Source organism: Camelus ferus, chromosome 2, assembly GCF_009834535.1.
Source record: "Camelus ferus isolate YT-003-E chromosome 2, BCGSAC_Cfer_1.0, whole genome shotgun sequence".
In the NCBI taxonomy this organism is placed as follows: domain Eukaryota; kingdom Metazoa; phylum Chordata; class Mammalia; order Artiodactyla; family Camelidae; genus Camelus; species Camelus ferus.
In genome coordinates, this window is record NC_045697.1 from 70,006,584 (window position 1) to 70,029,148 (window position 22,565).

The 22,565-nt window shown below is 36.1% G+C and overlaps 2 protein-coding genes across 7 annotated transcripts in view; one reads left to right on the forward strand and one right to left on the reverse strand.

Moving 5' to 3' along the window:
- Nucleotides 1–5,550, reverse strand: part of TRMT10A (tRNA methyltransferase 10A) — a 28,015-nt gene extending 22,465 nt beyond the window's left edge. Inside the window, exon 1 of one of the 6 annotated variants that reach the window (XM_032460462.1) lies at nt 5,012–5,550. The gene's annotated coding sequence lies outside the window, so the exon portion shown is untranslated. Of the gene's footprint in view, nt 1–3,728; nt 4,786–5,011 lie in introns of those variants that run through there. The other 5 variants (XM_032460433.1, XM_032460447.1, XM_032460455.1 and 2 more) reach the window with 5 other exon arrangements.
- Nucleotides 5,551–13,368: 7,818 nt separating this feature from the next.
- Nucleotides 13,369–22,565, forward strand: part of MTTP (microsomal triglyceride transfer protein) — a 45,459-nt gene continuing 36,262 nt past the window's right edge. The window contains exons 1-3 of the mRNA XM_006192972.3: nt 13,369–13,525; nt 18,910–19,097; nt 20,385–20,528. Coding sequence (XP_006193034.1) covers nt 13,465–13,525; nt 18,910–19,097; nt 20,385–20,528 — 393 coding nt within the window. The 5' untranslated portion in view covers nt 13,369–13,464. The remainder of the gene's footprint in view (nt 13,526–18,909; nt 19,098–20,384; nt 20,529–22,565) is intronic.

Sequence of the window (22,565 nt, forward strand, 5' to 3'; positions counted from 1 at the left end):
GCTATTAGAGCTGATAAAAGAATTCAGCAAGGTAGCAGGATACAAGATTAACATACAAAAATCACTTGCATTTCTTTACACTAACAATGAATTAGTAGGAAAAGAAAGTAAAGACACAATACCTTTTAAAATCGTATCCAAAACAATAACATACTTAGGAATAAATTTGACCAAGGAGGTGAAAGACTTACACATGGAGAACTACAAAACACTGATTAAGGAAATTAAAGATGATTAAAGAAATTGAAAGATATCCCATGCTCTTGGACTGGAAGAATTAATATTGTCAAAATGGCCCAAGGCAGTCTACAGATTTAATGCAATCCGTATCAAATTATCCAGGACATCTTTCACAGAACTAGAACAAAGAATCCTAAAATTTAAATGGAATCACAAAGATCCAGAATTGCCAAAGCAATACTGAAGAAAAAGAACAAAGCTGGAGGAATAACCCTCCCAGACTTCAGACAATACTATAGAGATACAGTAATCAAAATACTGTGGTATTGGCATAAAAACAGACATATGGATCTATGGAACAGAATAGAGAGCCCAGAAATAAACCCACAGACCTATGGTCAATTAATCTTCGACAAAGGAGACAAGAATATACAATGGAGAAAAACAATCTCTTCAGCAAGTGGTGTTGGGAAAACTGGATAGCAGCATGTAAATCAATGAAGTTAGAACACTCCCTCATACTATACACAAAAATAAACTCAAAATGGCTTAAGAACTTAAATGTAAGACAAAACGCGATAAACCTCCTAACAGAAAACATAGGCAAATAGTCTCTGACATAAATTTTAGCAATGTTCTCCTAGGGCAGTCTACCCAGGCAATAGAAATAAAAGCAAAAAATAACAAATGGGGCCCAATTAAACTTAGAAGCTTTTGCACAGCAAAGGAAACCATAAGCAAAACAAAACGACAACCTATGGAATGGGAGAAAATATTTACAAATTATGTAGCTGACAAAGGTTTAATTTCCAGAATATATAAACAGCTCATTCAACTTAGTAACAAAAAACAAAAACCCAATCCAAAAATGGGCAGAAGACCTAAACAAGCAATTCTCCAATGAAGACATACAAATGGCTAATAGGCACATGAAAAAAATCCTCAATATCATTAATTATCAGGAATTGCAAATCAAAACTACAAGGAGGTATCACCTCATACCAGTCAGAATGGCCATAACTCAAAAGTCCATGAATGATAAATGCTGGAGAGGCTGTGAAGAAAAGGGAATCCTCCTACACTGTTGGTGGGAATGTAATTTGGGGCAGCCATTATGGAAAACAGTGTGGAGATTCCTCAGAAAACTAAAAACAGACTTACAGACTCAAACAATGATCCAGCAATCCCACTCCTGGATATATATCCAGAGGGAACTCTAATTCAAAAAGAAACATGCACCCCAATGTTCATAGCAGCACCATATACAATAGTCAAGACATAGAAGCAACTTAAATGTACATCAACAGATGACTGGATAAAGAAGCTGTGTTATTTATATACAAAGGAATACTACTCAGCCATAAAAAAGAATGAAATAATGCCATTTGCAGCAATATGGATAGACCTAGAGATCGTCATTCTAAGTGAAGTAAACCAGAAAGAGAAAAATATCATATGATATCACTCATATATGGAATCTAAAAGAAAGAAAGAAAGAAAGAAAGAAAGAAAGAAAGAAAGAAAGAAAGAAAGAAAGAAAGAAAGAAAGAAAGAAGGATACTATGAACTCATCTACAAAACAGAAACAGACTTGCAGACTTAGTAAACAATCCTATGGTTACTGAGGAAAGGGTGGGGGGAGGGATAAATTTGGGTGTTTGAGATTTGCACATTAGCCACTATATATAAAAACAGATTAAAAAAAAAAACAGGTTTCTTCTGCATAGCACAGGGAACTATATTCAATATTTTGTAATAACCTTTAATGAAAAGGAATATGAAAACAAATATACGTATGTATATACATGACAGGAACATTGTGCTATACACCAGAAATTGACACATCATAACTGACTGTACGTCAATAAAAATAAAATAAAATAAAATAGGGAGAAAAAGAATAATACTAGACAAAGGATGGGAGCCCTTAAACTAGTGCTGGGAGCAAGGCCTCTCCTTTCATGAAAAAAGCATGAAAACAGGTACAACTACAGACTATGGCTTATACAAAGCTGACTACTTGGGGGAACTACTGAAGGGAGCAGACACGGCCTCTCGGCTACAAACTCTGCCCAGCCATGAGATGACATATGAACTTATAATATTACATGATTAGAATTCTGAACCACCTATACAAGTGCTGCTGTGGACTGAAGCACTGAAAAGGGTCATGGGTAAGAGTAACCACAAAATCAGTGGTAGACAGAGAGGTTGTTTGGAGGGGAAAGTTATAATTCCTTTCAAGATAAATCTGCAAAGCAAAATTACAAAAAGACAGAAATGACAGTAGGAACCATCCCCTCAAAAATTCAACAATCACGAGATCCACTCTATACAAACTGAAAATAATAAAGGAATGTGAAAATGACTTTAAAATAACTGTGGTTGAAATCTTTCACAGATGATAAGGAGTAAGAACCATAAAAACAAAACAGGAAATTGGAAAACAAAAGCACGCATAAAAATAGCAAAACAAGAATCCATAAAAAAGAACCAATTTGGAAACCAGGAAATGAAGATATAAAAATTTCAACAGATGAGACAAACTCCAGGTTACCTGGAGTCCAAGAGGTACTTAATCAGAAGACATTTTCACAATCTGACTCAGAATTCAGACAGAAAAATAGAGTAAAAAATATGTTGGAGCATTTAAAAGATTCGAATAATAGGATAAGAAAAAGGCAAAATAAGTAACTAGGGGTAAATATACAACCTTGAGTGCATTCATTAATTTCTTTTAAAATCTGGAAAATAAGGTAAGCATTCAATTTAAGAAACAGGAGACAGGAGAAACAAAGCAAGCCTGAAAAGATTAGAAGAAAAATTTAAAATATATAGTGTGATCTCTAGAATCCTTTATATTTTATTTCCTTTCCAAAGGTAGTACATTAAAAAAAAAATCAGCAAGAAATGTATCCAAAACAATATAAGGTGGAGAAAACACAAGCTAAACATGCCCATTAAGCTAAATGTGCAAACTTAAATGCACAATTAAAATTCAGAGGAAACAAACTGCTCTTTCATGAAACAGTGATTAATATTCTAAGAAAGAACATTTCTGTTCATCTGTGGCATCGTTTTTCGCTAGTTCTCTATTATGTTCAAAAACTGCAAATGTTAATTGGTTCTATAACGTGAAAATTAAAAAAAAAAAATGTACAGCAATGTTTTAAAGTCCATGCACACTAGGGGGAGCTTTTGCCTTTCCTATCTAAGAAGGCTAAATTAAATCTAATTTGGCCTATCTTTGCATACTAATGTTTTTAAACAGCCTATCAAATACAATGAAAGGTCATGAGCTAGCCCACATCATTATCATTATTATTTCTAAAGTTATTCCCAATTAAGAAAATGCACTGTAGTAAGTGAATTTTTTTCAAGGTTTGAATAAGCTAGATGCATTGCACGGAATACAACAAAAATGATGCTAGGTTGAGATCCTATAAATTACTGCTTGCTGCACACTTTACATACAAAGGTATGTACCAACTCTTACTGCCTATACCATAAAATAAGCATTTCACTATGTGCTAGTTTGTTCGGATTACCTGTTAAGCAAAACACAAGCTCCATGGCAGAGTTTTGCATTCCTCCCTCATAGTACATTTTCATCCATTCGTCACGTTCAAAAAATTTTATAGCAGTTATAGAATTATTTGTGTGAAATTTAGTTTACTTGAGCACTGAATTAAAAAACTGGTTCATTTAGTTACAGATACAGTTTACCTAGTGGTCTTTTAAAAACTAACAACTGGATAAAGCGGACTAAGGCAATTTGGTGTGGGGCAAATATATAAAAAAGTAGTTATCTTAATTGTCCTTATATTTCTACTTAGCACAGCTTCAGCAAGGAGGGCGTACACCATAATCAGTGAATGGCCAAAAGAAAGAAAGAAAAAACTTTCATGGATTTTATTGATTGGGCTGAAATAAAGTCGTCGCAATTTATGACACAGCCTCCCTTCCAGATTCACATGAATGTTGGAGTAACTGCCGAACGTAATTAAATGAGCTGACAGCGACAGTGAATTAATATGCTTTTTAAAACGCGCAGGCCAAATCCGCAACGGCGAAAGCTATTTGGCCCTTGGGGCGGTGGGTCAGGCTGGAGTGGGGGGAGGTGGAGGATTTACAACGAACAAAAACTGAGATTGTCATCTTTTGCTATACTCTTTATATCGCTAAAATTTTAAAAAATCCCGAATTTCAACATAAAACATTTCAGTGAAATCAAGTAACACCTCGGTCTTCTTAAAATCGTCCTCAGCTCACCACCATGGGGCCTAACAGCACCTGCAGCAACTCTCCCCTGGCCCCTCCATTTCAGAGCGCTCAGGGACGGCAGTCCCTCGTTGAAGAGATGATGTAAGGCAGGTTTAAAGAGGTAGAGCGACTTGCCCACTGTCTCTAGCCACCAGTGGCAGAACCACAACTCGTTTTCTGGCCCTTCAGGGTCCAGATTTCCCTCTCCCTTTATTCTTGAGAAACTCACACTCCTCACACACTAGGGCCCGGATCCCGACCAGCAAACAAACGTGGACAGCAAGCCTCCCCTCCTACCCTCCAGGCCACCCGCAGGCGGACACACTCCAGAGGCGGGATTAAAATGCAGCTAACGAATGAGAAAGCTGCTAGGGGAGCCGCAAGGGCGCATTCCCTCCGACGTCACTTCCGCCAGGAGCTGGGGCTAGGCAGCCGCTCCCAAAACCCCTCTTCCCTCACCCCCGGAAGCCCTTATTGGTAGTGGAAGGCGGCACCAGCACGCACTCCTTTTGCGCCCGGATTATACCAAGGGATAGGCGAGCACTAGCCTACGTGCCAAGAGACTTACCGAGCGGAGAAGTTGTCGGGGAACCTGAGAGCACGCTTTTCAGAGCGGTCTTTACCACTCCAGAAGGTCCTGTTTCGGAAACTTCAACTCCCAGAGGCAGAGACGGTAGCTGCACGTAGGATGCTACGGAGGTTACGTCTTACGTCAACTAGCTGCGCCAACTGCGGACCTGCAGTGGGAGAAAGGGGAGGGATTTTATGTGGGGCGGGGCTTGGAGTTCGGGTTTCTAGAGTGGGCGGTAGTTCCCTGATTTGTGGGTTTTTTGTTTTTTTTCCCCACTTGAAAGCGAGTGTGTATCTGTGGGTATATATTCATTCATTTATTCCTGTGGAGATGGCAGGGGCTGTTAAAATACTACTACTCTTAAAAATTAAAAATGCGAAACACTGCTGAAGAGCTGTTAATTCTTCCGTGTTGGAGATGAGAGGAAAGCATCTCTTGCCTGAACTATTTATAATTAATACAGAGGGTTGTCAGTATCACATGATTTTACACAACTGAAATGGAAAATTAGATTTAAAAACTGAATCAAATCCCTAATAAGAGGCGTTTAAATCTAGAATGTTTAAGCTTTTTCTCGCTTACTTGCGTTTTACTCTCCATTCATTCCTTGAACTATTTTTTAATATATTTTGCAAAACACCAAGTGACATTTCATTGTAATACTTGACCTTATGTAATCTTTTTGCTATATATAGATCAAGTCAACTGAGGGAGAACTGAAACAGAATCTGGTAGATTGTCGTTTTCTATTTAGTTTTTGATTTGGTCCTACTTCTAATAGATGATTATTTCAGAATTTGAAGAAAAGAATGAGGTTTGAGTCAATGAATAGAAGACAGCCATCTCAGTATGAAAAGAGCTCTGAACTAAAGTATTCTTGATATTTGAAAACATTTTAACATGTTTAAAGGTTTTAATGGATAGAAAATTAAATTCGTAATTTGAATTTTCTAAAAGAATTAAAAATTTCTCTAAATTTAGTTACAGAACTGAAGCCACTCTTGCTTTAAACCATCAAATTTTACTTTAAAAAGTATGTCAGCTGTAACATGGTTGTAGATCACTCTGTTTCTTCGTTATCTCAAATCCAAAAGATCTTTTAACTGAGCATTGGCAAGGAAGTCTGGATCCATTTCTGATCTGTTAGTAGGGCATCTTTTTTCAGCTGTATCCATATCAGGCCAAAGAGTAGCTGAGGAAGGATTAGTAATTGGATATGTAGCCCTTCACATGTAGGTCGTTAAACTCAGGCTGGCATAATGATATGCCAAATCTTTCAACAGCTGTTCAGTTGCCCCACAGGGATCTGTTTTATGAATAATTATGTATATTTTTTCAGTTAATACTCAGTCTCCTTAGATATTTAAAACAAAAATTTTAAGTTACTTTAAAAACCCTCATATTTTATCAGTAGGGTCAATATGTTTTCTTTTGACATAGCCATTGAACTTTATAGCCATAGGGTGCAAAAATTTAAAATGATTCTAGTATCAATCCAAAGCAAGCACCAGCAAAAAATGGACAATTTAACCAAAGATACAGAAAGCATATAGAAAGTATAGGAAGGTAAAATCATGGTATGAAATAATCTTATTTTCACTGATTTGTAAAATTCATGTATTTATTTGGCACATTTATTGAGTTCCATGCTTTTTGTCTTAGTACTGTTTACACAGAGATAATGAAATCATGATCTCTGTTCTTAAGGAATCTCTAGACTAGTGGGAGAGCCAGTGTTAAATACCATACAACATATAATGTACTTGAGAAGCCTGTACATGGAAAGGAGCAACTAAATGATCCTGGAGGCAGGGGACGTAGTTTCAGAAACTGAATAATTTGCTCCATCTTGGAAATTATTTAAATTGGAGTTTTACAGATCTCAAGAAAGGAAAAGTATTTAAAATACTGGGAACGGGGAAAGCAAAGACATGTCATAGTTTGGTACATGACTGAAAAGCTGTGGGTAGGATGAGTAAGGAGGAGGAAAGAATAACCCTAAAGATTTTTCTGATTTAGACAACTGTAGGAATATAATTCTGTTAAATGGGTCATTTGGAGAATAGTGGAAGAAAGTTAAGCTTTGAAAAAAATTAGCTTCATTTTGAATATGTGGGTCTGGGGAGTCTGCAGGACAGCTAAGTAGAAGTAGAGATCTAGAAGTTATCAGCATGTATGTGGTCCTTTAAGCCAACCTAAGAGGTTGGAATCAGAGATGCTAGACCCTGGGTTACAAACCTATAATGTTTATTAGGACTGGAAGGTAAATGAGAGAAGCTATCTAGGAGAAAAGTGCCACAAGCCTGAGAGCATATTCTCTGTTTAATCAGGGTACAAGTTCTAAGTAGTAATGTGGGCCTAATGCCATCAGATCTCAATTTTTTAAGAGCAGCTGGAAATCTTTTTGTTGTTTGTTTTTAATGTGAAATATGATTTTTAAGTGTTGGCAACTATTTTATTTGTGTTTAAATACTGAGCAGGCTAGACAAAACATGTCTTGGACCACATTCAGACAATTGGCAGCCAGTTTGTTAAATTGGACTGTAGAGTGAGAAAGATGAACCAGAATTTTAGGACACAAAAATATGGTAATAAATAAAATTATGAGCTCCTCCAAGATGCTTGGCCTGAAAACATTGGGCAGTCATCACAAATTATTTTAAGCCTAGGTCTGATGTTTTATTAAGTCTGAGAGTGCTCTTCAGCAGGTTGGAGAGTTGTGGGAATAGAGTTACACTTGTGAGTACATTAACTTCAGGCTAAAACCAAAAAGAAACTAATTTTTAAAAATGATATGAAAGGCATCTAAGAGGCAGAATCAACCTATCTATAATTATTTCAACTTGGATTGACTTCAAAAATATAGAAAAAAAATTTTAATGTTTTAAAAAATATCTCATTTCCCCCTCCTAAGTAGTACATGAATATAGAAGACTAGGAAGATGACTACGGAGGCAGTGTAGTCTCAACCTCCTCATACAGCAGGTAGAGCATCTAGGATAAAAAAGCGACAATAATAACAAATCATGGCTACAAGAAAAGGAATCCCCATAAAGCTCAAAATGTGAGCAGAAGGGAGCAAACCACCAACTTAGTATCAGCATCTGTGTAGGAGGAAACAGTGGGATGGCAGCAGAGCACCTGAAGGCCATGAGAGTGGGAAGATCTCAAGCTGCCAACAGGTATTCACTGAAAAGCAAGGGAGATCAATATGAAAGTAGCAGCAAAACTGACAGATTGTAATTTCAGAATGAGTATAAAAGGACAAGCAGGAAAGTCCGAAAGTGCCAGAGGGGTATTGGGGTCTATGAATTCTCAAAACTTAATAAACCTGAGCTCCCACTAAGGAGAAACTTCTGGGAATGGAATCCAAATTGAACAGGACAGGTACAATAGAGGCAAAGGAAAAGTTCAAATAAAAGTGGGAGAAAAGGAAAAGGAGACAGAGCTAAGAAATGACCAAGATACATAGGTGTCATTTTATGAAAATATCAGAAAAGGAAGCTCTGGAAGCCAGAAGAACTATTCTACCCACTCCTACCTCTTAAAAGTGTAGAATAACTTATTTAGCCTAAAAACATACCACAATAAGAACAATAATTGAACCCTATTTAAAGCTGTTATAATAAAAAAGAATATGGAGCAGGAAAAAAGCATATGGAAACTAACCCAATATTTCAAAACAGGAGAAAATTTTTTAATGATAGAATATAGAACAAAATAAAACAAAAACTCAGAAATAAAGTGATTGGAAAAAAGAAGATCTGAAGAGGTGTCACAGAACTCAGAAAAGAATATGAAATGTAAGGAGCACACATATATATTCAACTTACACTGGAGGTGCTAGCTAGTGCAACAAGAAGAAAGGAGAATTAAAGAAGTAAAACTGTTCTCAGGTGACATGATTGTCTATGAAAAACATCCAAAAAAGTCAACAAAAGAAACCCCTTGTGGAATTAATAAATGATTATAGCAAGGTCACAAGTGACAAGGTTAAGAGACAAAAATCAACTGATTTCCTATCTACCAGAAATGAACAATTGAATTGTAACCTGGTTGGGATCTTGGAACAGAAAAAAAGCATTAGATTTAAACCTAGGAAATCTAAATAAAGTATAGATTTTAGTTAATACAGCAATCAGTAATAATAATTACACCACACTAATGTAAGATATTAATAATGAGAGTAACTGGATGCAGGCTATATAAGAAATCTCTGGAATTTTAATAGGGAAGAAGAAACCTGACTCCATATTGAATCTGTTCTTTTACTTTAACCTTTGTTTTCTATTGCTTGTTAATCACTCAAGGGATATTGGCTATAAGCTTAAATTATAATGGCCCATTTCTGGGAAGCTTGCCACCCAGGTAATGAGTGTTAAGCTAAATTACCTTTATTTGGCTCACAAGAAACATCCTGACCAGGCCCACCTGCAAATGACTGCAGGAAGGAATAAATTAACACATCCCCTTCAGAGGCCCACGGGAACCAGGAAATGTTTGACTTCACTCCCTCCTTTTAGTATAAAAGGAACCTGAATTCTAACTCAGGAAAGATGGTTCTTTGGGACATTAGTCCATCATCTTCTCAATCTGCTGGCTTTCTGAATAAAGTCACTATTCCTTGCTCCAAGAACTCCTTGACTTACTGGCCTGTTGTGTCACGAGCGGTATGAACTTGGGCTTGGTAACAGAACGTCTTAGTAAATAAAATGATTCTGATCAAAATTTAAGTTTTGCTTTCTTTATAATAGTTTATGGAAATAAAGCCATGAATTCTCTCCTGTAAATGTTAGAAATTCAATTTTGTGTGGCCAAATATAGTGTAAAGTTAGACTCCTTTTAGGGTGACTATTATTGACCCATAAGGATTTTTTTATTGTTGTCAAATATATGTGTGTGGAGGGGTGGGAGGTGAAGGTAAAGTCTGGTTAATAACTCCATTTTGGAAAAATGACTGTCCTTCTTAGAGAGTCTTAAGTTTTCAAGTGTTTCAAACCTAAGTCTCATTTACTCTTGTTAAGGAAATGTATTTAGTGCATTTTTATTTTCTCAAAGAGAATTCTTAAATAAAACCTTATAAAATAGTACATGTATTTGCCTATAATTTTTGTCTTGGTACAAAAGAGATCATCACTTCTTAAGAATACAGTCCTCTCTCAGTATCCTTGTGGGATTTGTTCCAGGATCCCTGCTGTTACCAAATTCTACAGATGCTCAAATCCCTTACAGTTGGCCCTCCTGGGTATCCCCTGGCTTTGTATCTGCCAATACAGAGGACAAACTGTATTTTTAACCTATCAATATTTTTTTACAGGATTCTTTGAAAATGCTAACTCCGTCACTGAATTGAAAATAGTATTAGTCTTTATTATGACCACTTAGGGATAACTTGAAGAGTCCCTCTAAAAAACTTTTTTTCATTAATGTGCTTTTTTCTTGAACAGAGTAGAGTGTTCTGATGTTACAAAGACTTTTTTTTCCCTCTATAGCGATCATACATTCTTACTTACTTTATCTGTATCTAGTAGGGTGATACATTTCCTTCCAACCTTTAGTGGGGTGAAGTTCATTCAATCCTCTAATCTAGGAAATGAGTTAGCTCCTAACAGCCTCTGACACTCAACAGAAACACAACTGTACTTTGGAATTAGTCAGCCATCTTCATTTCATTGTCTCTTATTATCACTGCAAAATAGTAGTATATATTCCACAGTGTCATGTACTACCAATGAAATTTCATTGCAATAGCATTGTTTTAAAATCTATTATTTGATTTTAAATTGGCTAGCACAGATCAATTTCCCCCCCGGAGCAATTTGTTCAGCCTGGAACATCTAACAACAACAATCAAGTGCTCTGTTAGCCTCCATACGAAAGTGTGACAGATTTGTTAAAAGATAGTCTCAATTAATAATTCTATGTCATCCATAAGAAATTCATTTTTCCACTTCCTATCTCTAATATTTTTTATCTCTAATATTGGATCTAGGTCTCAAGGTTTATTTTTCTATAGTCCTTAAATCATTTTACTAAATCAATCAAATCTAATCTGTGAAATAATTGTTGTTAGGATACCCTAGACAATGTGAAGAGCTCAGCATAGTGTATTGTACATAGGAACCATCCCATAGATGGGAGCTCTTGTTATCTTTGTACTGTGTGCTGTGCTTCTGTCCTGCTTCACATGCCGTGTAAAATAGCTGATGAGTTTTGGAAGGTATTTCTCATATATACTGTACATTGTTTGTGCTGCTTGATCAACAGAGCAGCAGAGGAGAATGCCTCTCCTTTGGTACACAGAATTCACTGAATATAGAAAGAGTTTGGCATCCTTATCTGAAGTCTTTCAAATGTCTTTGTAAAAAGTTACAAGCAAAATATAAAAGGATGATACTATTTATTAACAACAGAAGCAATCTTATTTGAACATTTTGTGTTGAACTGACTACTTAATACAGTGACTCATAGAAGCTTTCTAGTGGAAAGCAAATGCTCGAATGAAACAGCGTTTATTTTGTTAGGCAATAGTGATATGCTTTTTATTGGTTGGACTCTGGTAAACACCTGACAACGAATGGTACTTTACCCGAAGAGACACGTATCATGCCCCACATAGTCTAAGCCCAGACACATAACTGTGAGCCTAAACATGGAAATACAAAAGACAGTTCTCATAAGATTCAAACTAATCCTTAATTTAAATAAATAAGTATGTAAAGTTAAGTGGCTTCATACCACTGTGCATGTAATGAAGAAATTGTGGGACTACATAGAAATCTATTCAAATATAAAGCAATAAAGCACTTTCACATTATCTTGTATTTATAATGCCTACTAGTCATAAAAGCTTATATTTCTTCAACAGTTATTTTTCTAAGAATGGCCTTTTCTATTTACACCAGGAAAACTTAATATTTATAACTTTAAGGCAATAGTCATAACTATTTTATTTTTGTATAGGTACATTTTTTTCTAATGTCGTGTCTTTATTTTTTGTTTTATTTAATTTTTTTATTGAAGTATAGTCAATTACAGTCTGGAATTTCTGGTGTCGAGCACAATGCCCCAGTCATGCTTATTGTATAGGTACTTTAGCCATGATTTATATATAAAACATGATAGCAAACTAAGTTCTAATCTCAATAGATGATAAAGACAATTTTCACATTTCAGTTCTTTATATAAAAACTTATTTCAAGAGGAAATATGCTTGACTTCGGAGATTTTTAAATTTTAGCTTTCGTCGTATGGCCCTGTCTATCATGTTGACTATCTTTTAACTGAGTTGTCTAGATTTAACCTTAAGGTTAGGATTCTAGAAAAAGGTTTGAAGAGAGATGAGGGTAGATTTTCTTAAACCCATTTTATGTGTAAACATGGCTGTAAGTATTTTCAGTTTCATTCAATTAGCTATTTGCCAGCACTTTATTCCTCCCTTTGCCAAAACATCCCACGTGTCCCCTAAACTGCCTCGTTTTTGTAGGTTTGTTCATATCAGAGTTCTCGTGCAGAAGTTTCCAAAGAGAAGAGTTGGTTTAGTTAGTGTGGCCTTAGCCTTTAGGGTATTTGCTTTAGTTCTAGAGCAGTTTTCTAGTTAATTTTCTATAGTAGAAATGTTAAGGGCTGGAATTCCTTCTCTGAATTTCTTCCTAGAAATGGGATTCAGAAAGCACAAGGGACTCCAGCCAGCCAGTGCGGGGACTCAGACAAGTGTTTCTTGTCATAGAGCTAGAGGTCTACAATGTTAAACTCAACGGCCTACTAGGGTGTTAGATAGATGATGCTGACTCACACATAAGGAAAATCATTTAGGTTTTAGAAATGAGAAAGTTTTATCTGTTCTAACATTATTTAGAAATGATTGGTGGTGGTACAACTTAAAAATTTTAAATTTAAATCCTAAAATTCAGAGTGATTTTTTTTAAATAATAGCATGCACATGGTATAAAAAAATTCAGATGACCATCCAAGACAATAAAATTCAATCAAATTTATCTGAATTTGCAAATCCTCACTGCCCTCCCACATAAAGTGTAAATGTGAAGATGGGCATTTAATGTTACAGGCGTGATGACGATTACGTGTTGAGCAGAAAAGTATTGCCACCAGTTATCCTTGACAGTCTCTCAGTACTTCTGAATTTATAGGATGGTAGACTGGTTTAGTTTAGCTCCCAAAGTGAAAATTTTCTTGGTTTTCATTTCTGGGAAAAAATAAAAATAAAAAGTGAGAGACTGAAAGCTACAGCCCACCTAAGTTTAATCATTAATAGTGAACCTTTCTGCGAACTTAGGTCCTGATTTTGGAGTTTGGAATCTGACCTTTCCCCCAAAGATAAACATTGTTGCAGGTTCTGAGGAGGGTCACTGCCTCGCTGCCATTGGAAGAGTCCACTTCTCAGTGACTCCTCCCTGGGAACTGGATGCATTAGAGGGTAGCTAGTCAGTATGATTCTTCTTGTTGTGCTTTTTCTCTGCTTCATTTCCTCATATTCAGCTTCTGTTAAAGGTAAGTTTGTATTGCCTTTTGCTAAACTGAAATTTTAATCCTTGAAGGGGGAAAATGTGTGTGTGTGTGTGGTGTGTGTGTAGTGAAACAGTTCCTAACTAAGCCATCTTCAAAACCACATAGCTTTGGAATGTTGGTGAAGGCTTGGCTGGGTTGAAATGAAAACCAAATTCAAATTCCTACATACATTAAGAAAACAGAGGTTCCTTTTAGTCTCAGACTAGTGTGCTTCTTGCTTCATTTTTTCATTCATGGTCTGTTTTTAAAAGGAAGGAAAATAGATGCCAGCTATTGTTACCTGCTGCTATTGGTCACTCAATGAATGCAGCTCCTTCATTTGAATTGTAAAAGTGGATTTAAAAAACCAATTCTTAAATTTCCTTCTAGTTGCCTAGCAATGTGACATCAAGAAGAATTAGACCCAATGAAAAAGGCATTTGACTTGCCAAAGAATTATGAATGAAATGGTAAAGCCTGTATTTAATTCCATTGGCATTCAAAAGTGATAGAATTACCATAGTTGTGAATTACAGAAAATAAAACTACATGATATGAATGTAAGAAATAAGACTTCTTATCTTTGAAAAAATAGTGTTCCTCATTATAGTTTCTATTTTAAGATAAAATTGATTAAAAACATATGAATTGATATCTTTCAGAGAAAATAAACATTTTATGAGCAATGATTTCAAAAAGCTGGTAAAATGTGGAATATTGTTTTAAATCAGTTAATTTATACACTCACTGAATTTCTAAATGTTGTACCTGTAAAATGATCACTGTTTTAAAGAGTCTCTTAAGAGGACTCACTGTCAAATCAGATTGACCTAACACATAACTTAGCATGATAGGGTCTGAATTTAATACTTGTACTCTAAGTAATTGATAGAAAACAATTTATTTGTAAACTTCTAAAATCCTTTTGTGATAATTGTGGCTTTTTTTTTCCCGTAAAGTTTGTCTTAAGATTTTTTGTGTGGAAAATTTCCACATGAGAAAAAAAGACAATCTTTGTTATTGGAACAATAAATGGTGGGCTGCATTATTTCACCTAAGCAGATCACACTTCAGGTTCTTGAACTAAAGATAATGTTTTACCAGTTTCTAAAATTTTTAGTATTTAAAGCTACAGCTATTACTTGGATGAAAAGAAATTTTAATGAGAAAAAAGCAATGGTTTGTAAATTATATCTGACAGAGAATTGTTATGTAGAGAGATTACTATTCTATTATCTGTTAAACTGTTGAACATTCAAAATATGAGCAATTTATATACCATAAGGTCAAACCTAATATTATGATTATTCTGAGAAAAATAATTGAGATGTAGTAGTTATTGTGGGCTTCTCTTTTTTTCCCCCACTCTATAAATGAGAACATTGGATAACTTGAGGTTTTCAAATACATGCACTAGTAAAGATTTAAAAATACACATACACACACAAGAATGACATACAGGGAAAAATGACTTAGAACACAGCAGATAGGTGCAGTTTGTTGTGTGTAACTGTAGCTCAGTGGCAAATCCAGAGTTTTAAAACTTGAAGCTTATGCAATTTAGAGGCCATCTTTGAGAAAAGATTACAAAAATATCTTACATTTGCAAATGTTACTGAAAAAAAGAATGGCATGTGTATACAATGCTAGGGTTCCCTTCCAAAGTCTTGGAAGGAGGCTGGGCAAGTGAGGGCTCCAAAGCTTAAGCATCATTAGCTTGACTGTACAAGCTGCTTAAACCAAACGTCATGGATAAAAAGTACAGGACTTGACAGCTCTTTCTCTACCTAGATGTGGTAACTTTTTGTATTATAGTACCATGGTTTAAATATAGACTCCCTGCCCTTTTGTAATGATCGGCACTTAAAAAGCAAACTACTTGTGAAGAGTCTACTTTAAAATCAGGGCATTATAAATTTTGGGATCCCATGCATCACTTCAAAACTCACCTCACATTTGTCAGTGCAATTGTTTAGCGAATCCCCAGATCTGGGTGGATGTTGAGAGCAAGGTGGACTGTAAAAAGGATGGAGGAGGGGTTAGGAGTAGTATGGAAGAAGGCTTGTTTGGAAGAGAGATGCTGAGTGTGATGACCTTCTAGTTTTCTGTTGGATTCCTAAATCCCATTACCTATCATCCTTATCACCACTGTAGGTCTCTTCAAGCCTCATCTTTTTAAATTTGTCTCTACTTTGTCTTATGGGTGAAATCAGTTGACTGTACTCTGATATTGATCTAAGTTTGGTCAAAGAATATTTGAAGATATTTCTTCAAAAGTTCAAAATTAAGAGTTTTATTCCTTTTATGTCACTACAAAATTCACTTGAAGGGGCACATTGAAAAGGTACTGATTCCTTTTGGGGCTAAAATTAATTTCTCTTATAGTTTTATCTGTCATGCTCTACAGAGCAACACCCTAAGAAAGAAATTTGGTCAACAATATAAATGGTACATGTCCCCACTGTCCAGTATTGCCAGGTCTCTGAATAACATAAACAGATACTTACCAAAGAGGGAAGGATAACAGGACAACACTTCAGCACAATCCACTTATCTGAACCATTTTAGGATTTATATCCTGTTGAGAGAGGTAGGAAAACGTTCTGGGAGAACAAAGCCCATTCTTTCCTGTGCTTTATCCTTTCCAAGTCATAGTCAAGAACTGATATGTATTTCCCCTTTTTACATTCTTTTGACAAGTCAAGTAAAAATAAGAAAAAAATGAACAGCATGATAGTTTGGAAAGCTTTGGAATTAAAGAGAGGAGAGGGACTACCTTCCTACAAACTTTTCATAGTTGTTTTCATCAGAAGACACCATCAGGTAGTCCACTAAAACTTGGATTTCAGTAAATTCCAACCTCACATTGTATCTGCTATGTTGGATGAAATGTAGAGTCAGCTTTTCTCAGCTGCCATAAACTGCTTACCTTTCAGAACTGCTGTGAGGATTAGATAAGACAACATGTATTTCCTTTATGCCCTAGGTGGAATTTCATAGGTGTCATAAAAAGAAGGCCTCTTTGACCAAAATATCTTCCCAGCCAGAAAGCAAGTGTTTGAACTTGCAACAGTGTCCCCAGTTAAAATGCAGAAGAAGTGGAGATCGGGGAGGCTGGAGGGAGTCACAGACTTCATCTCCTTTGAGGTTTTCCCTGACCATGTCTGCCTTCTGTATCTCATACCTAAGGTTCTGCCTAACTTGGTTCTTGGACACAGCCTCAGCCTGTTTTTGTATGTACACACTGGGATCCCCACTCCTACACTTCCTTCTCCTGGCTTTTCTTAATTCCTATGAAACTCCTTATCCCCTTTCTTTGAAGGTTTGTCAGATCATGTAACTTCACCACCCAAACCTTTCCAGGGGCTTTCCTATCTCAGTCAAATTCTAAGTCAATGCAAATGTCTCCCGAAGTCTCCTAGCCAACCATGGGTACCTATTTGACCTCACAACTCCTTCAGTTGTATCTTTCACTTACCCACTTCCAGCCTCTTTGGCCTCCCTGCTGTTCCTCCGTTATATCTGCACGAACCCTTCTCAGGGCCTTTGAACTTACTGTTCTCACTGTGGATGGATGGGGAGGTAGGGATGTGGAAGAGGAGGGGAGAGGGATGCTCTCCCCACGGATGTCCATGTGGCTACCTAAAGCCTTTGCCCAGAATATTACCTTCCCAACAAAGCTCTTTCCTCAGCATCCCCATTCCTGTTTCATTTTTCTTCATTAGCACATCTAACACACTTTATAATTTGCTGCATACTTACTTCTTTATTGCCCGTCTCTTCCTCATTTAAATGTGAACTCCACAAAGATAGAAATTTTGTCTGCTTGTTAACTGGTATAGCCCCAGAGCTTAGAAAAGTGCCTACTATGCAGTAGGTGCTCAGTAAGTCCATATTGAATGAATGAATGAATGAATGAATGCCTATAGCTCACTCCCTAGGAATGGAAGTATTCAGCCTCAAGGTTTGTATGAGTATAGTATAAGTCAGAGCATGATCTCCAGATCCAGACAGGCTGTTAGTGGCTCTGTGCTAATTTCCTGGGTCATCTTGGGTAAATTGTGTAATCTCTGCCCCTTGGTTTCCTCATCTATAAAATGAGGCTAATAATGGTACCTACCCCATGAGGGTTTTGTGAGGATTAAATAAGTTAATGCACATAAAATACGTAGATCAGTTTATTAGAGGCAATGTGTTTTGGTCTTTTTTTCCTTCAGGCAGAAGGCTCTGTAGTAGGTGATGGAGACAGTAGATGGTAAAAACTTTTCAGATGTTTTCTTCATTTTTGGCTTTACTTCCCTTCTCAGTTGCCTCACATCCGACCTAGTCATCTCAACCTCCTTTCTTGCCCCTCCCTCATATGCATATTTCCTGAGAGAGGAAAAGTTATGGTTGCCTGTTATAGTCAACCAGGCAAAGCTGCCCTGTTGGCCCTGAGGAAACATGTATACTGAATTTTTTTCTTTTTTTTTACTATCTCCTGAGAGCTATGGATAGAAAATATACAATAAGAGTTTATGACCATAAACTTCAAGTCATCTCTAGGAAAGAATTAATCCTACTCTTTTATATTTCTTTGGGTTAAGATAAACTTCCTTGGAGAGTGTGTGAACTCCTCCACATATCAGTTTTTTTTTGGCTGTAATATTGACTTGTGTACTATTGGACATTACATTGTCCCTGCCAAACGAAAGCCTGTTCTCAGATTTTGTGTAGGGAAATATCATTTTATTCAGGAACAGTTAATTTAAATATATATATATATATGTAGTCTTGAAATGCACCTTCATATTAAAAGTTCACTAACTAAATTAATAGAATAAATTACATTAGAGGGATATTCTTTAAATAGTCAAGCTATCCAACTTAAGGGACTGCCTTCTAACCACTAAAATTACTTTGGCTTTTATCTGTTGTGTTTAAATGATATGTTAATTATAAATATTGTTATTAATTTTATAAAGCAACCCCTGGCTGAACCTGTGCTTGAAATCATATTCATTATACCTCAATAAAGCTGGGGGGTGGGGAAGAAATCATATTCACATAATTTAAAGCAATATAATGACATTTCTTTAAAAATATTCTACAGTTCAACCAGGACAATATTTAGATAGTCTGATTATTGATTAGGGATACAAACTAAAGTTCTCTGAAATGGGAGCTTCTTTGTTTGTTAGCTGTTGTTTTTGTTGTTATTGTTGTTCAAGCCAATGACTTCAGCAGATGGAGAAGTAGAACCATCTTTCATTTAGCAAATGTTTACTAAGCTCTCACTGGGTACCACTGTGCTAGACAAGGAACGCATTGATGGCAAGATAGCATAGCCCCTGGCCTAATGGGTGACTTACAGCTAAGATTTGACTTCTGTCACTGTCTTTATGCAGGTCACACAACTGGTCTCTCATTAAATAATGAACGACTATACAAACTCACATACTCCACTGAAGTTTTTCTTGATCGGGGCAAAGGAAAACTCCAAGACAGCGTGGGCTACCGAGTTTCATTCAATGTGGATGTCGTCTTACTGTGGAGGAGTCCTGATGGTGATGATGACCAACTGATCCAAATTACGGTGAGCATTTTCTACCAGAGAGACGCAAAGATTAGATGTCAGCAAGAGCTTTGAGAAGCATCCCATTCAACAGCACTTGTTTGTGCTCTTGGTCATGTATTCATTTAATTTGTTAGCCATCACTAAAATAAGTAGACATAGTTTTGAAGTTTTTTCTAATCAAAAGTGATCTGATCTTTCCAAATTGTCAAAACAGGCAAATGAAAGCATATACTGATGACTGACTGAAGTATAACTCCCAGGTCTATATGTTGTATTAATAGGCACGTTAAACTAGAATCCATTTGAAGTGATCTAGGAGTGAGGAGCCCAGAATCCATATTATGTGAGAAGCAATTGAGACCACTCTAACTTAAAGAGGGGATAAATTGGGACCTCCCAATTTTCCTGAATTCCTTGATATAACCGTGGAAGTACCAATGATGGAGTAAACTTATTCTGCATTCTTCTTGAGGGCAGAACCAGGTGTTCCACAGAATGGCAGTGTTTGGTCAGTTATGAGGCTTGGGGTTTACTTGTTAACAAAGAAGTTCAAATTACATGGCTTCTGGGGCCTCTTCCAGGTTTAATATACAGTGATTCCATACTTGCTATGGACCTAAAAGAAATAGATGTCTTTAGTAAAGTTAGTTTTTTCTTAACATGTCTGTGTGAAACAGGCACACAAGACCAAGATTTGCTTCATTATGACTGATAAGTAGTTGCTGATATACTTGATAATGAAGTGTCATTGCAATACACGTATCAAGTGATCTTTACTTTGTTGTGTGTTTTCCAAGTTGGATCAAAATATTTATCTTTGAACTCTCTAAGCCATTTCTCAATAGAACAGTAAAGTATTCTGGAGAAAACATTCTGTACCTCTTTGTTCAGGAATCAGACTGTTCATCTTTAATCTTGCGTATACAGATGAGGTACAATAAGGCAGGAGTCCTTTCAAACAAATGGTACAGAAAGTGAAAAGTTCAGGCAGACAGCAGCAGTTCAAAACGAATGAGGAGAGTGACAAGGACATAAAAAGATCCATCTTGCAGTCACAATTATTGTAAACCTGAATGTCACAGACTTCTTTAATGGCAGTATTTTTACCTAATTCAAAAACCTAATTTTTGAATATCTTCTCCATTCTTTTAAAGTTGATGGCTAGGTCTTTTGAATCATGAGTTGAAAACGACAGAAGAAATTATGGCCAACCATGTTTATTGCTTTATCAGTTTATTTTCTTGGAGACTCTGATGCAAACAGACATAAGAAGTTTTCCTAATAGGTTTCTTTCCATGATTCCAGATAAAAGATGTAAATGTTGAAAATGTGAATCAGCAGAGAGGAGAGAAGAGCATTTTCAAAGGAAAAAAGCCACCCCAAATCATAAGAAAGGAGAACTTGGAAGCTTTACAAAGACCTGTGCTCCTTCATCTAATCCATGGAAAGGTAAAAGTGATTTTTGGGGTCCCACACCTTTTTTCCCCCAACTTTATATTTTTCTTTCCTTCAGTAGATATTATTTCTTAGGTGACCATGGTGCCACTACTTTTATGGCAAATGGAATTTTTTCAAAAACTAATAAACAGTAGTTGTAAATTAAATGTCTCAGAAGTGAATCAAGGCATTTGAAACACTTATATTTTCTAACCGTTTATATTCCTATGTTTATGAAAATGTTTATAGTAGAATCAAGCATTTGTTTATTGATGACAGGCATTATTAAAAGGTGCATTCCTTATTAAATTAGGAAGGACTTGAAAGATATTGTAACACAATAGGTCACCACAGGTGATTGGATAAGTTCAGGAAAGTAGACAAATTATGAAAATGAAATGATAACTTAGATAAGTGATATTAACATGTCATGAGAATATCAATAAATGGATTAAGTACAAAACTGAAGCTTTTGAAGGGGCATGACATGTCTAAGAATTGATTTTTTAAAAAAGCATTTAGAGATTATTTAGAAACTATGACTTTGAAAAGCATTTTATATATTTATATTTTATATATTAAAGTAATGAATGAACACTAACATACATTTGGATATTTGGTCTGAAAATTCTTTAAGTGTTCATTACTTATGGTTTGAGTCTAATCTATTGAAATGGTCTTAATACATTTGGAATTGAGACGCAATTGTGATCTGTGAGTTATTAGGCTTTATGTGGGTTTATAAAAAGTATATATTATATTGACATGTATAAAAATGTATTAGTAAAGACAAAAGCTCACTTTTAGGAACTAAAGTAGAAAAATAGAAAAGGACCATTAACTTTAACCAAAAGTTAAAACTACAAGTCTCTAAAAATGTCTCTAGATCCAAAATTTCTAAAATATAAACAGAAACAAATACTTTAAAATATAAATTTAAGACATGTAATATATTGCTATTTAAGATCCTCATTTGTATGTAAAATAATAAAAAGGGACTCACAAAGATTATTGTATCATCACCTCTCTGACAACCAAATATGAATCACCATTTCAAGAATGCTTCTCTTCCTTCTCCACTTGTCAAAATACTTACCATGCTTCAGGCTTTTCTTTTATAAAGTTCACACCCTTCTAGCCAGCTGAAAATAACCAACCCCTTTTAGAGCCATCTTAGTACTTTATAGCTCACTCACGGTCCTGATCACTTGCCTTTTGGTCATTTGTGTTCATTGCTGGATTATGGGTTCTGGTAGAGAAAATTCTTTTTCCTCCTTATATTCAACCCCTTTCCCCTCCCCTGCCCCCCAACACCTTGGACTTGTCTCTTCCCTTGCTCCCCAGAGCACCCAGAACCCGGCCTTGCACTGACTGATTTGGAGTCTGGAAGACTTTCCCAACATTCTCCCAAACCCCGTTCTCCCCTGGGCTTATCTCTATCCAAGCATTTATCATGGTGTATTGCCATTCTCTATTTGTCTGCCGTCCACATTTAGAGTTAGCTTCTCTTGGGAAGTAATCCTGTCTTCATCTCTGTCTATTCAGTGCCTTGCTCATAGTGGGAACTCAATAAATGTTTATAAACAAAAGGAATGAACAGATAAGTTTATATGGGTCTAAAATGAGTGAGCCTTTGTGAAAGGCTGTGCATATTATTTGCTTAATAATAGGTGGAACATACTTAGCCTTTAATGCCTGCACTGACTGAAGGCATTACAAGAATTCTCTCCTTTACCCTCCTGACAGCTCTAGGAAGCAGGTGCTGCTTTATGGTCCTCTTGCAGTAGATGAGGAAACCAAAGTTAAGAGAAGAAACTAGCCCTTGGGTCAACCAAACGCCAAATGGTGGAGCTGGGATTCAAAACCGAGGGTCTGATTTCAGTGTCTGTCCTGGAAACCTCTATGTTTTACTGCCTTTTCTAGCTGGAAAGTATCTGGGGAGAAAACCCACCCCTTTGCTGGCCTTGTAGTCTAACTTTCATTCTGCACTGTACCTATTAACTCCCTTGATTTTCAGATGACACAACTTTATTAGCAACATGAAATCCT